This window comes from Sardina pilchardus, chromosome 11, assembly GCF_963854185.1.
Source record: "Sardina pilchardus chromosome 11, fSarPil1.1, whole genome shotgun sequence".
In the NCBI taxonomy this organism is placed as follows: Eukaryota; Metazoa; Chordata; class Actinopteri; order Clupeiformes; family Clupeidae; genus Sardina; species Sardina pilchardus.
The window spans coordinates 2,780,746-2,796,049 of NC_085004.1; the positions used below are offsets into that span (position 1 = coordinate 2,780,746).

Genomic DNA, 15,304 nt, shown 5'->3' on the forward strand with positions numbered 1-15,304 from the left:
CAAAGGACTTTGATGAGTGCAATAATTGTCCATACGCTGGGAAGTCACATTGTTTCAAAACTTCAGATGATAGAACTAGGCCACCGAGCAGAAAAGGGTGGTGTTGTTGCAATCCGTGCTCATCATATTTCAGCTTATGTTTGTTATGTTTGCTTCGCACAAACAATAAACACAGTATATCTCTGGCAATGGTCATTGTTTTCCCTGGATTTCTGTCCCTGGGTCTGAAGCAATGAACTCTGGTGACTGAGCGTTTGGGAGTGTTTGTGTTTCCTTGGTCATTGAATGGGGGGCAGCGGCTGGGAAGCAGCGGAGCCTCGGTGACAGGGGGCTGCCAAGAGCCCCAGCTGAGCGGCATGCAGATGTGGGAGCCCAGAGCTTGGGTTACTTACCGCCGCGTGTTTGTTTGTGTGCGTGAGGTGGGCGGGTGGGCTGCCCGAGCGTGTTTGCTTGCCTGCCTGCGTGCAGGCTCATGTGTGACTGTATTTTAGTGGGAAACAGGAACTGAAGCAAGGATAACACCAAACGGAGACAGTTCGTCTTACAGTACACAGAGTGTGCACTGCGAGGGGCCACACACCATATGGCTCACATACAATCTGAGCGTTCTCTCATTGTGCACGTATAGCCCTTTAATTTCATTGGTGCATGAATTATCTCGGCACTTAAAATCAACTAGCAGCTTATGCCACAGACTGACACAAGCACTCACTATGGCGGAATGTCATCTCTCTCTCTCTCTCTCTCCCTTGAACAATGACACGCTACTGTCCCCACAACACCACCATTTAAATCCTACCTTTGCACAAAGTATCATTCCCTAATATGCACCAATTACACGGCATTCCATCACTGAAACAGTCCTTCATGACGCAGACAAGGAAGTGTTTACACACACACACACACACACACATACAGGAAGCTGCACTTGTTTGTAAGGGGGCTGCGCTCTTGAAAGTTTTCTTGGACTTTTCTGAGCGGAGTTTCGCTGCGGCACAGAGGGCAATGGGAACAGCAGCTAAGTGCTTTGGCGGCAGGAGAGGCTAATGCGATGGGACAGCAGCAGTGAGGCGTGAGGAGGAGGAGTGCACTACGAGGGGGCTTCTGGGACAATGGGGCCGCTCTGCTCAAATAAAACATGAAGCTCATCAGGGGCCTCGCGCTGGCTTGCTCAGGCTTTGTGTCACAGTTCCTGCGCCGGGCGTGAGGATTAGAGGCAGTAAAACCAAACTGATTAAATGATTACACAGTTACTGATGGATAGAAAAGAGGAATTACGATTATGACTACTTGTCTTTTCACTGGCTGTCAGCAGCAATTGAGGGTCAATAATTTGATTGCGGTTGAGATGTATCCTTAGAAGATCTGTGTTTCTATGTTTAAATTCCATCTATCTCCTGCATCCCTTTTTGGATGATACTTTTTCTTTTTGCTAATGTCAGACATCTTTTGTGGTTTGTTTCATCCCTCCATTAAATGTGGAAGGAAAGGGGTGTAAATAAATCATTGGATTGCAGTATCTCACTGCTATCTTTGGCCATGATGTCTCTGGTGTAACTTGCATGCCACTTCTTGGATTTATATTAAATGTGCAATAGCCCTTCTTATTTGATGATTTATTTTCAGAGACTGATGTCTGATGGCATATTTCAGAGTCCATAATTTTGTGAATTATTGGTTAATTTTTGGCTTTATCTATACACATTAAAGGCAGTAGTAAATCTAACCACATTCTTCACAATAACAAAAACATTAAATTGCCATTCACTGTTCCATTTATCCCAGAGTAAGGTATGAGGAGGAATCACATAAGATCTATGACGTAGATAGTATACTGTTTCTAATGATGAACAAACTCACACTGACCTAAAGTCTTAATGATGACGAAAAACGTTGGAAAGGTAACAAACTCAACATCAGAATAGGTCCTCCATCTTTATTTGTCCTTACCTAGAAGCGACTGAACATGCAAAGAAAGTATTTTTTCATCTTCGGCAGAAGTAATGAAGCTGAAGAATCGACAGTGTGGAAGGAGGGGGGGTGTTGCGGTGGAGGATCCTTGGAGGGCTGCTAAAAGCCAATCTTCATCTCACCTTGCAGCTCCTGTCTCTCTCAGGATGGGCAGTATCATACATCTGAATCAGTTTTGGACACGTATTACATCCTCATGTTCCAATCACAATTCATCTTTAAATTGTTATGGCCAATCGGTGGATATATCTGCCAATGTAAAAATCATCTAACAATAAATTAGTGCTGTTTATTATTTTTTGTACTGCAGGCCCACCTGTACTACAGTTGATTATTGCCAATATTGTATGGAAATCTTAACCTACTACAACACACTCTCAGCTTTATATAAGCGCTTTAGTTTAGGAGAACAATACATACAACCTAAAACAAAAACATTATTTAAAGATGCTGTGTCTGTTCAATATAATTTTTATCCCAATCTATGACACATATTCATGGCATGCCACTAACAGACCCATTGTTCACTGACACAGATTTAACTGCAAGCAAACATCATACATTGCTGTTGTTGGACTTGCTGTTGAAGGACATATTAGTACACAAGAGACACAGAGAGAAATGCTATAAATACATGTAGCTACTTTCCATCTTCAGCCTCTGTAGTTTATCTTCTTAGATTACACAATGAATTCTCCAACTCATTCCTCAGAGGAAACGCTACCCTGACAAAACAAACTTGATGTAATGCATCTTGCAACCATAAAGCCTGGAATTCACTGCAGTTTGGCCTCTGCTCAATCTCTCTGCTCTTCAGTTACTCCGTGACTTCTGTACACCTGCCTGCCTCAGCTACTGCAAGCACTCTTTAATTCTGTTCAAGCAGCAAGGCCTAATCTGCTGGCCTCGCTTGAAGTTCAGATAAACACTACAGTGACAGTCTCATCCATATATGGTTGGTGTCTTTTCACGGGCCCCTCTGGCCTGGACCTCTTGTAATGCCTGAGTGTATGGACATGCTTTCAGCTATTTAGTTTGGTAGCCTCCCATTTTCCATGATGTGGCTGCAGTCTAATTAACTACGCAGAGGAATGCCTTTCTCATGATTTACTGGATGAGAGGGCCTTTGTTTTGGGCCGGACTATAAATGGTCCACATTTGCAGGAAGCAGTCATAACATTTGTGCCCAAATCTATAAGCTTGAGAATTGCCCCAGATTTGTTAATAAGTGATGACACACTTTCAGATAGGAAACATCTAATATAAATAATAATCCATTTAAATATGTACAAATACATTGTTCTATGCACATGTTTGTTAAAGCATTTACATAATTCATTATGTTTCACCAAATCACAATGTACACAGAACATTTTATTCAAAACATGTTCAACTGAGTGTCATCAGTTATGTGCTGTGTTACCTTTTACCACATACATTGTTCATGCGTGCATACATTTGGTACGGCTTCTGACGTTCTGCCATCTGTCTTTTGCTAATTGTCATCATTTATTACTGTGCATAGACGTCCCTTTCACAATTTGACAATGGATCCATTTTGATTTTTCACAGTTTTTTCTTCAGTGCTATTGATTGAGATCAATTAAATGTTCTGACAAATACCTCCATTAACCGTATTATTAGCACATTTTTCTAATGTACTGTGTAAAGAATCAGAGCAGTTAGCATCAGGTCAGCTGTGGTTCACTGGAGTGTTTGGCTTTCTGAGTGAAAGACACATGATAAGAATGCCATAATCTGGACACTTATCACTCTGTGAGGGCCTGTCACTGGTTCTTGTCCTGGGGCAAGATGGCTGGGGGAGGTGTGAACTGAGGCATGTTATTTATAAACCTCTGAGAATTAGATAACGCAATAGGCATGACTGCTAACACTTAATGTAACTTCAATAACAATGTTTTCACAACACATCATGAATCCATCCATTAAAATCAGATATGTAATTTTCTTTTGTTCCTGAAATATGTGATACTGCTCAATGCATTTATCTAGCTACTGTAGGATGACCAGTGACACCATTTTCTTAAGAATAAACTGGATGCCGCAATGTTTTTTTTTTTTTTAAATCCCTTTGACATTACAAAATAACATGGCTAATTTTAGATGGATTGTACAACACATGTATTTAGTCAGTTGATTCAGGAGCTAAGCATTTCCAGCCCTTTCCACTGCTGTGCTCAGAGGGTGCGTTATTGTACTCAAACACAAAGTCAGGAAACTCGCCGACCATGTTGACTGCAAGCGCCCGCGCACACACGCGCACACACACACACACACACACACACACACACACACACACACACACACACACACACACACTCACTCATATGCTATTTATTTTAAGAGTAGCCTACCTTGAATTAGTAGGAGTATTTCTCCTCTAGGTTGTTGCAGTGAGAATGGAAGACACACTGTGAATTGAAGACATTTATTTAAATGATCACTCATTTTAAGTATTTATCAGTTTTATAGGCAAAACAACAATTCAGTGGCACACAACCCTCAGCAAAACCATTATGATATGCATTTAGTTGTATTAAAAACTGTTGACATTAAATTGCTATTCTAAATTGTAGCTTACGTTAGTTTTTTATTGGCTATATCTGTGTCTTAAACTAATTGGCAGGATATTGTAAACAAATACATAGCCTACTAGTGCACTGCAAAAGTCTAATTTTTTTCTCTCAAATTACCCCTCTGTATAATCTCTAAATAAGATATGGGTCATTACATCTAATATCACATATAATCTAATATCGATTGGATCTGGAAAAAAACGTATTTTAATTGTCTATCAAAACTATGGGCATACATTGAAAAAAGACGTGAGCAACTTAAACAACTGAAATGTGTAGAAGTGGGAAAGGAGACTCTCGCTCCTCCCCAAAAAGCCATGATGCGACAATAGAGAGGTTGGGTTTTGCACCAGCTGAGCCCTATCTGCTGCCTGATTGCCACACAGTTCTTTGGGCCTTCAAATTAGTTGATGACCTAATTGGTGGATAGGGTAACTCTGATACAGACCTCCCCTCTGAACAAGTTACACACTTGGCTTCAGAGTTAACTAAAGCAGGATAGATGTAAGCGGGAGGGACACACAGCCACCTCTTCTCACTTCTCTCACCTTCACAGTGCACCTTTCCACCTTTCTTTCCACTCTGCCACCGTAGTTTAGCTTTTCTATTTTTCCAAGTATTTTTGGGATATACTCGTCTTTATCGCAACTTCACTTGGGCACCTCTTTTCGAACACCAGAAGAAACTGCTAGCTTACGACGCGCAGGAATCTGCTTAAGCAAGGAACAGAACTTTCCCCCGTGTAGTTGAAAAGATTTCAAACAACATGAGTCTCAAATCTGATACCGAGACAAACAACGTATCTATGGAGGAGGAGGTAAGGGGACGTTTCTATTTAATTGTCTTAATTTAAAAAGTGTAAACAGAAAGTTAGTTGTTTTGTACTCCGAGCTGGCTGTAGGCTATGCTACAAATGTTTGTAACGTTAACGCCACTGTCCGTTTATAGTCAGTTGATTTGTCTTGTGTGAGCATTTTACGTTGTTTGAACAACTCTGAGCTCTTTATTGTCATCTTTTGAGGCATAGCTTATTGCCAATCAGCGGTGGTGGTCGGCTTTCATTCAGCTGCAGTCTCATCAAAGACAGTGCGCACCTCTAGTGCTTGTTGAAAATGCTTACAATTACTGAGTTGAAGATAAGTTGGTAGGCTACTTCATTTCAGATTTCCTAACTTTTTTTTTTTTATTAGACTTTCAGTAGTTTAAGTTCGCAGGCTTTTGTGGTGTCTGGTTACATTATCAGTTATGTCTACCTATAGATAGCTTGTTATGTCCAAACATGTATTAATACAACACAAGAAAAAGCGACAAGGTGATCATGGAACGCCTAAAGCGATATGGTGTACTTGGATCAAAGCGTGTTTTCCCCCATTGAATGCGAATCAAAAGGTTATCTGGGTGGATTTGAGCCGCTTTTGTACTTGGCAAGTTATTATTTTAAGGCCAAGTTCATAAGAAGATTTGAGCATTTTCAATAGCAATAGGAAGTCATGTTGGGTCTTTTCACCGGTAAAACAATGCCTCCCCCTGACCCCCATAACCAATTTTTGGAATGGGGAAAAACTATTGCCAAAAGGTGTCGAGGATCAGATTATAGTGCATAGGCTACGGGCACACGGACGAATCATATGAAAAACTGTTTCAATTGAAGTTTAATTTTAGATTTGTTTTTATTTGGAAAAAAAAAAATCTTTCTGAAGGTCTGACTATCTGGTGGAATTGTTTTATCATTTCGCCATAGTAAAGGCAATGCTTTCACACCAGACAAAATCTGAATGAGTCAAATAGCCAAATGCAGCAAGCCTTTACAGATCCAGTCAGTTATGGTATGCCCTAAATACATACATCTTTATTACAATACAGCCTACTTTTGAACATATTTATGGTACACTAATAGAGCCCCTCTGAATCTGTCGATATCCAGTACTTGTGCTGCTTGAGCACACCTGACCTTGAATGATTGCATCAACCTGTCTTGATCCTCAGACAAAGGAACGAGATGTACAGGCCTTTACGAAAGTGAACCTCCTGAGGCTGTATTGAAATGTTGCCACATTTCATGTCGCGTTTGAAGTGGTGTAAGAAAAAACTGAACAATATGTTGTGTGGAATTTATTTTTAAAGGCTGTTCATGGACAGCGATGGCGTTGTGTTTGTCTATTGTGGTGCTGCTGAAAAGTGATGTAGTGTGGGCTGAAGCTGTTGCCACTTGATGTTCCGGTGTACCCTTGCGCACAGTTGGTCTCATAGCAATGGGTTAAGGGAAGGAAATGTGGTCATGCTGTGCATGACTGTCCTGCACTGCTCTGCTGGCAGCCCACTGCTGATAAGACCCTCCCTCGGAGCCACAGGAGCTCTTAAGGGCTAATCATCCACAGGCAAATGGACATTCAGGATTACGTCTTCAGTCCCTGACACCATTTCAATTTCCCAGGCATTCAGAATTTCCTGTAAAAATGTGGTGTTTGAGTGATCGCTGGCCCATAATGCCTCCATGTTGTGAGAATGGTGTGTTTGGGATGGAACTGGTTTGAGCGTGCATGTATGTTCGACCTGCTGGTAATGCCCCCTCATGAGATTTGTTCTACGTTATCAGAATCCAACTATAAATGAATTCTTTGGTTGAATTTCTTTCATTCCCTAGGTGCGCACACTGTTTGTGAGTGGCCTCCCAACAGATATCAAGCCCCGTGAACTTTATCTGCTGTTCAGACCATTTAAGGTTAGACTGCGCAATTGCTTTGTATTTTCTATTTGAACATAACTTCTGGGTTCTTAAACTTCTGTTTTTAATAGTTTAACTGTAGCCCTGTTTTACTACACAATGCCATTGATTTGACTGTATTTGCTATATCCTTTATCCCACCAATAAACCTTTTAATCACTTTTTGGTTGTTTGACTAGGCTTGTAAAAACATTTAGTTACTGTGGGGTTTTTTTTCTACTGCTGGCTGTGACTGTGGGCAGCACCATATTAGTAGTTTGCTTCATATGGGGAGGAGCAGCGGAATTCCTATCTCCCCAAGCATGTGACTTCATGGCTGTTAATTGGATTTATTTTCCTTTTCAGGGTTATGAAGGTTCACTGATTAAATTAACATCAAAGCAGGTGAGATGTTGCTGGTTATTGCTTGGAATTACAGAATTTTAACCCTTTCCTTCAAATTGGCACATCACTACGTATATGTCCACTTATCCCTGTGATTGACTTGATACTTGCAAGTAATTTGATTGCTATAAGGACATTTCTAAAGGTAACATAACTTTATGGAGGCTGGACTTTAGATTGTCATTTATAAAATTCAACATGTGTTTTTGCTACTTCTGAACGTTGGGCAAATGGTTAGTTGACCTAATCAAGTTTGTTTTGAATGGAGTAATTCACTGTTCATGCTTGTGGAGCATACATATGAAGAATTGTCTGTATGTATTCAACCTGCATGTATTGATGAGTTTCATCTTACCATTGATTAATGATGTACCAAGACAGATTGTGAACGTCTTCTCTACCCTTTTCCAGCCTGTTGGGTTTGTTACCTTTGACAGTCGGTCTGGCGCTGAAGCGGCAAAAAATGCATTAAACGTAAGCACTCAGTCAACTGTAACTGAAGCTCTGAATTATTGAACTGTCTGCTTTTAGATGATTCACAGAGGGATGGTCCCTTCAAATTTGCTTCATCTTAGTAATACACTTGGAATAAGAACACTGTATTTTCTTTCATGGTCCTGCTTCACTTTTATTAGCTTGGTGGGGCTTCCTTCTCATTTTCACAGATGAAATCCTTGGCCAGTTTTATAAACTGGACGAGAGTCCAAGTAATGTTGGAGGCCTATTTTATTCTGTAGATGCGCACCTGTTCTTTTGCAGATATACATTGTAGGTTCCATTTCAACACTAGAACTAGGTACACTGTACACATTTTCCAAGTAGCTCTCTTCTGCAGACACATCACTTTTAATATCCAAGCAGTACCATTCACCTGCATGTGAACACAAGCTCAGGGCACACTGCACATTGGGGTCCGTCCGCCCTCATTGTACCCCCCTTTTGTTCTCAGGGGATACGTTTTGACCCAGAAAGTCCACAGACCCTACGGTTAGAGTTTGCTAAGGCCAACACGAAGATGGCTAAGAGTAAACTGATGGCCACACCGAACCCCACAAATATCCACCCCGCTCTAGGAGCTCACTTCATAGCACGGGACCCATGTAAGTTTTCTCCAGCCACGCATAGAGCTAGCACTTGCACCGCACTGACAACAGTAACCCGCCCTCAAGACAGCGAGAGGGGCGTAAAAAAACCTGCAGCTCCACATCACCAAACTAATTTCACTCACATGCATGCCAGTAGAGCAGAGGGCCCTTTTGCTTTGTAAAACTACAAGTGTCACTCTTTCACAAATGAGCAACTGTCAAGGGCAAGCTACAGTTTTGTCATTCAAGCTTCTCATGGTTGGAAGGCTGATCAGTACACCACTACTAGTACTCCGTGTGCTGGCTGGGACTTGAGGCCCAGTGTATATTTTTTCCTTTATTTCTTTTTACAGTAAAAGTGCACACTACCAGTGTGTTAGGATCTGGATTAGTTCATTTAGCTGTATCCTCTGCAGCCTTTAGAGTAAAAAATAAAAAGGTAAAATTGATGACTCCATGCCTTCTGTAATAACTTCAGTTTGCCCTATCACATGGCTGTAGCATATACCATAGGGGACATTTTCAACACCCATTTACCAAACTGCCATGCCAATTTGTTGAACCAGGGAGTGTAATATTCCATTCGTGCTTGTGTTTGATATAACATACCGTGTTTTGAATTACTGATCATGATTTTTACTACTTTGCAAGTTACCGTTGTAGGTCAACCCTAACAATGCACCGATATGCCTTGTGTGTAATAAGTGCTCTGAGTGAGTTGTCTATGTTGCCATGGGTGGTGGTCCTGGTGTGCCTTTGCAGATGACCTGACGGGGGCAGCGTTGATCCCTGCTTCACCTGAGGCCTGGTCCCCTTACCCACTGTACACCACTGAGCTGACCCCTGGTCTTCCCCACACAGCCTTCACCTACCCTGCCGCCGCTGCTGCCGCTGCCGCCCTCCATGCCCAGGTCAGTGGGAGTTTTTTTTTTTATTTTATTCTATTTTAGTTGTATTTTTTTCTAAAGCAAAATTAATTGACTCATACCAGGTGAGTAGTCTCTCAGAGGAACATTTTAAACATGTATTGCATTTGAGGGCAGCTGGAAATCTGAAGCCCTTTATTGATTCAGTATGTTAAGTTTTCATCTTTACCTCTATCTCTACATTAAGATTAAGGTAAAGAAAACTGGAAACAGACCACAAATTAAGTCCATTATTAGGGAACTCTGGTGACAAGTTTATTTTAGAATGTGTCTTCCAAATATACCAAAAATGAGCTGGAAAATATCAAGTAAGAAAAATTTTATAATTGTATTTCACCTCTTTGAGTTCCTGACATAGCAAGAATCACTAAGTATGACTTGCATACTGAAAGAACCTGTCAAGTCATTCAGGTCTAGTCTTGAAGTGCCAACTTATTTTCAGAATTCCCAGGTTCTCTGTCAGAATACTGCATCCTCTCAGCAAAACCCGTACACCAGGACCTTTAATTGGAGTGTGATGAGAGATTTGAAGTGAACGCTGTGAATGACTTCACTGTGCACCTTCATGAGGAACAGATCAGTGTACCCATATGAAAGTCTATTCTCTGAGGAATTCGATGAACCATGAGCCATAGTGATGGACACTAGGTTTTTCTTTCAGTATTTTATTTTTTTTTATTTATTTATTGTTATAGCCAGGTTGTCTTTATTCTTAAATTGTAATATGGACTTTGAAAGTATTTGTCTAAAATGCTGGTTTGGATTACTTAATGTGGCATGTGCATTGGGCTCTGCTGTAAGACAGTGCTGTGATTTGGTGTCATGGTACTAGTGAACACTTTGTGGAATATGGTTGATTTTGGTCTGAACTCCAATATAAAGGTTGTTAGAAGAATTGTGAGAACCAGTACATTTATGTTTTGAGCTATGAATTCTTTAAGATCTCCATGGGTGGAATTTCCACCTGCAAATTTGATGTTCCACTGGATAGCCCTTTTTAGATTTCTTTCATAAAATACTTGCCCATGATTCTGTCAGTCAGAAAAAACTCATCCACTGCCTAGAAATTCTTGGAAAAAAGCTGTGCAGTCTGAGGGGAGGATTTTCAATAAGTTGGTCTGAAGAATCCATCCTACTAGTCAGTTTTGCAACTGACCTGCATTAGCAGCAAATAAAAATGTCTATATTTAATTGGCTTTCCTTGTGCTAAAAGAAAAGCTTTTGGAAAATGGAACATGAACGTGGCATCCACAAGACATTGATCAAAGATGTCTCATGTCATGTCCAATCTTCCACATTCAGTAAGTCTGTAATTTTGTCCCTTCCTCTCCTTCAGATGCGCTGGTATCCCTCTCCATCAGAGGCCTCCCAGCCAGGGTGGAAGTCACGTCAATTCTGTTAGATTATTTGTAAGTGACTAATGATTTTTTTTTAATTTTTATCATTGGTATATTGATCCAAGTGGTCACGTTTGGAATTTTGCACACACTGAGCCTGGCAAATGATGGCATTTTGTTAAATGTGTGGTTTGTGCATGTTCTTGTCTCCCCCTCTATGCAGACACTTCACACCAGGGTCGGTGTCCCACTGGAGTGAGACGTGCAGAGCTCTTTGTTATTTAATCAGGTTTATTTAATGGATAATTTACATAGCGGACGATGTTTCATTTGGAAACGGCCAGACGGTGTTTGAAGTAAAATCTTTTTCAATCACATTCTGATGCTGTGTGATGACTGTGACGGTACAGACATAGCACTTGCAAAAATCCAAGCTATTTTCTTTCCTTTAGGGGAGGGTGTTCTGCAGAGGAAATATAAATTTATGAAGTGACGAAGCTGCTCTTTTCATAGGGAAGGACTAGGCTTTTTGGGGAACTGAGGCAGCCATAGTGCATGTTCAATTTTGGCATGATGTAGAATGTATGGTTCTGTGTTTGTTTTACAGTACAGTCAGTTGCCTCAAGGCCATGGCCTTTTCCATTTTTTCTTTGTTTTTCATTTGCCTTCTATCTTCTGTGTCTTAGTCTAGCTCCTGTATAAAAAAATAAGAAAAAAAAAGAAGCTATACTTGTAATATATGCAAAGTGGTGTTAAACTTATTGGTATTTTATTTTCCTGGAGAATATGTTTTGCATGCATTGATATTTTCTTTTCGAGTTCAACATCACCCTTGCAAAAGTGGAGCCAATATGTAGAGCATCAAGTTGGTGAATCACCATTATTGCAACCCCTGTGTGACAATCTTGTCTTGCCAAATTATTGATGTCTAAGAGTATATTTGAACAAAAAAAGTACAAGTATTTTTGTACTTTTGTGCAATGTATATTTATGCATTTTTGTGTGATTAAATCTGTACAAGGTAATATCTAGTTGTCTTTTCCATTTTGAGTTTGTGTGGGTGTAATAATCATTTATCCTGTTTGACATAGGTTACTGGTGCAATAGTCTTTCCTAACTTGCTTTGTGTTGCATGGCATTTTTTTGGAACTGCAACTTTGTATCCAGGGTTGGCTGTTAAAATATCTTTATGAATGTGAAACTGGATTAAAAGAAACCCTAACCTCAAGGTTGAAGGGATGGCAGTCCATGTTTTAATTTGCTGGTGGGAAATGTATGGTTTCTGTTAGCAGAATTTAAATTGTGCTAGAATTCCCATTTTGTAAATTATGTGAAGAAATTAATGCAATAAATAAGATGTTGGGTAGTTTTATTCTAGTCAGCTTTGGATAGATTACAGGCAACTTGTTGCCACGTGACTCACTGAGTGCAACACTTCAGATTAGAATTCTACCATAGTGGATGATCATGATGCTATGTCATTCTACAAATACCTGGGTTGCAATAATCGAGCTGAGTCCTGACATTCCATCACCAATCAAACTAGAGTAGTTTTCTTACTGCTTGCAATGCAATTGATTTATATTAAATGTGAACTAGAATTTGAATATGCACAATAGACTAAACATCCCAATTCAATAACAAATCATAAGCAATGGCAAGAGGAGTTGACTTTAGTTTAGAATCTTCATCCTAATTGTGTTTCAACTTAAACAAATGTAGGATACATATTTTGTGCTATAAGGAGGAAATGCATGGCTTGACCAAGCTAGATCCTGTTCTATAATTTAACTGCATGCAAACTCGTCCATCGTGTAAACATACACTGAATTTCTTTTTTTTTTTTTTTTAGATGGATAATATTGGGGAAAAGTCCAGATTATTTTGTTCTGAATTGTAGTGTCTGAGTTGATGTTAATGTTATGTAAGCAATTAAAATATTGTAATTTCAGTGCTTGAATTGTTAGAACAAAAGTAAAAAGTTTGCGTTTTCAGTACGAATTAACTTATGGTAACTCCCAGAAAGGGGAGAGCTGTTTTATTGTTCCATTGATAATCATGTATTGCTGTGATACTGTATATCCATGATGAGCCTTCTATTTACAACAAAAATTGACAGAACTTCTGAAAGGGATATGGAATCCATGTTCATTGAGAATGTCGTGATAAGAATTTGGCAGTAGTCATTTTTTCCTTGTTACCCAAGAACTAATAAATTATAAACAATACAATTGTGTTTGTCAGTTGTTTCACTCACAGACCTTGTTAAAGATGCAAGTTACAAAAACAATACCTTAAATGCATTTAAAGCAAAGTATGTTTCTGGTGGCTGTAGATAGTTGAGACTTGGAACAGAGCCTAGGGATATTAATTGTGTAGCACAGTGCCCATTATGTTTTATGTCACTGATTTCTGGCTTATGGTGTGGTTGTTACCGAGGGCCTTCTTGAGACTTGAGCACCATCTAGAGGAATATTTGTGAAATATACAATGCTGCTCTCTAAATGTACAGTGGGTCTTGGATTTACAGCATTTATGTAAATATGTACCAATGCTTGTTGGTTTTGGGGGAGGAATTGATAAATTGAGTAAGAATGATTATTTTAGTTTGTAATAGAAACCTACTGTGTTCTAATTGACCTTTCCTAAGAATGTCTATTGAAAGTGTCAGTTCAGAGATTCAAGAGATGGCGATATTTGTTACAAGTAAGAAAGTATAATGTAGTGCCTGCCTCACTCTAATAATTCCTTTCAACAGATCTATCTGTTTTCTTTCTGTGATACAAAATGTATACAATACCAGGCTAATGGTATCTGGTTCAGCAAGTAATGGTACAGTACTGATTTAAAATGCTTGTGGTCATTTGGAATGAGTTCTAACAGACACAGATATAGCTTAAAGAACAACTCTAGTCCAAGAACAACATAGGATCTGTTGTTGGATGATAATGAGCGTAAACCTTCATTGGAGACCAAAACAATGTTAATCACGGCGGTTTTGAGGAAGATAGGAATATGCATTTATGCCTAAACAGCATATAGCATAGCCTATGGGGGCATCTTTGCTACATCAAAGTTAATCAGTCTTTGAAGTCAGTAACCATGCTACTATGGAGAGGGTCTCTGCAGATAAGCTGATGCATTTTCACCTTTGTAAATGCAAAGAAAGGCCTGCTTGTGCAGTCAGCATATTACAGTACTACCTTATTATTATTCCAGTCGCCTCCATCTTGCGAGAAGAAATTTGTACAAATTGATTACCTAACTCTCCTCCTGTTGTGTCCCGTGACAGTAGTGTGTGCTGCATTCGGTAATCAACATGTACAGACTTCTAGCTCTTAAAAATTAATTTTGCCTGTCAGAACTCACCCCATGTCTTCATTCCGGATATGTTTATACTGGCAGATCAGCTTCCTGGTTACATTAAGACATTGATGGATACAGCTCTTTCCTGTAGTCACTGTCTTCAAGACCTACCTCATCTCACTGTAATGTAGACCAACTTGTAAAAATGTTGTGTGCCACTCCCTGCAGAAAACGGGAAAAAAGGGTTTAAAATGTACATTACCAGCTACATTAACAACTATGAGGGTAAGTGGGTAATAACATGTTAAATATTAACCAAGCAACTGATGTTACTGAACTGGTTAGAAATCTTTCGCTATTTTGTTACTAGCAGCACTCTATTAAAACAGACAGCTTAAACAGGAAGTTGATCTGCCAGTATAATGCCAAACGAATGATGGGGTAGATGTGATAGAGGTCATTGTTTATCAGTCAAACTGTGATTTTGAGTAAAGACTGTCAGAGCACAGAGTAGACAGAGTACTGTCACATGGACATAAAACACTTAGTCAGTTTCATAAACCAGAAGACTTCAACATTGATCTGGCCCACTTCAGATACCGCTCAAGTTCAACTTTGACTCACTATAACTGCTCATAAGAAGCTGTTGTCTGACCAAGTCTTTAGAAGATGGCTGACAGTTCAGTATTTGTTCCTGCAGAGTAGCTGCAGAGTTGTTGTTCCCGGCTGCAGTTAACTGCAAAACATACAGGCAAGGATAGATCTACTTGAATCACATGCATTGCAAAATACAAAGTACAAATGACAAATACATCATAGAATCTACAGTAGACTAAAGTTGACTGAAAGTTGACTAAAAACAGGTATAAAACATTATTTCTTATTTATTTTGTAACATTACTCATTATTGGCACCCCTAGAACTTGAATATAAATAGGAGAATGATTTTGTTGTATTTAAGTTAAAGCAACAC

The 15,304-nt window shown here is 39.6% G+C and overlaps 1 protein-coding gene across 4 annotated transcripts; it reads left to right on the top strand.

Moving 5' to 3' along the window:
• Window positions 1–4,975: 4,975 nt before the first annotated feature.
• On the top strand, window positions 4,976–12,253 carry rbpms2b (RNA binding protein, mRNA processing factor 2b). 4 transcript variants are annotated; one of them, XM_062549111.1, is made up of 8 exons: window positions 4,984–5,385; window positions 7,213–7,290; window positions 7,639–7,677; window positions 8,059–8,151; window positions 8,627–8,777; window positions 9,525–9,673; window positions 11,025–11,097; window positions 11,249–12,253. In XM_062549111.1, exons 1-7 carry the CDS (start codon window positions 5,335–5,337, stop codon window positions 11,088–11,090), a joined length of 627 nt encoding a protein of 208 aa, XP_062405095.1. In that variant the 5' UTR covers window positions 4,984–5,334; the 3' UTR covers window positions 11,091–11,097; window positions 11,249–12,253. The 4 variants fall into 4 exon arrangements, with proteins under 4 accessions (XP_062405094.1, XP_062405096.1, XP_062405095.1 ...); XM_062549113.1 differs by having other exon boundaries at window positions 4,987–5,385; window positions 8,089–8,151; XM_062549110.1 differs by lacking the exons at window positions 11,025–11,097; window positions 11,249–12,253 and adding an exon at window positions 10,131–11,007 and having other exon boundaries at window positions 4,976–5,385.
• The last annotated feature ends 3,051 nt before the right edge of the window (window positions 12,254–15,304 follow it).

Excerpts from the sequence above, each read along its gene's own strand:
- rbpms2b (XM_062549110.1), top strand. The coding sequence starts at position 5,335 with ATGAGTCTCAAATCTGATACCGAGACAAACAACGTATCTATGGAGGAG. Across the intron at positions 7,291-7,638 it reads TGCTGTTCAGACCATTTAAG|GGTTATGAAGGTTCACTGAT; the intron begins GTTAGACTGCGC and ends TTTCCTTTTCAG. Across the intron at positions 8,152-8,626 it reads CGGCAAAAAATGCATTAAAC|GGGATACGTTTTGACCCAGA; the intron begins GTAAGCACTCAG and ends TTTTGTTCTCAG.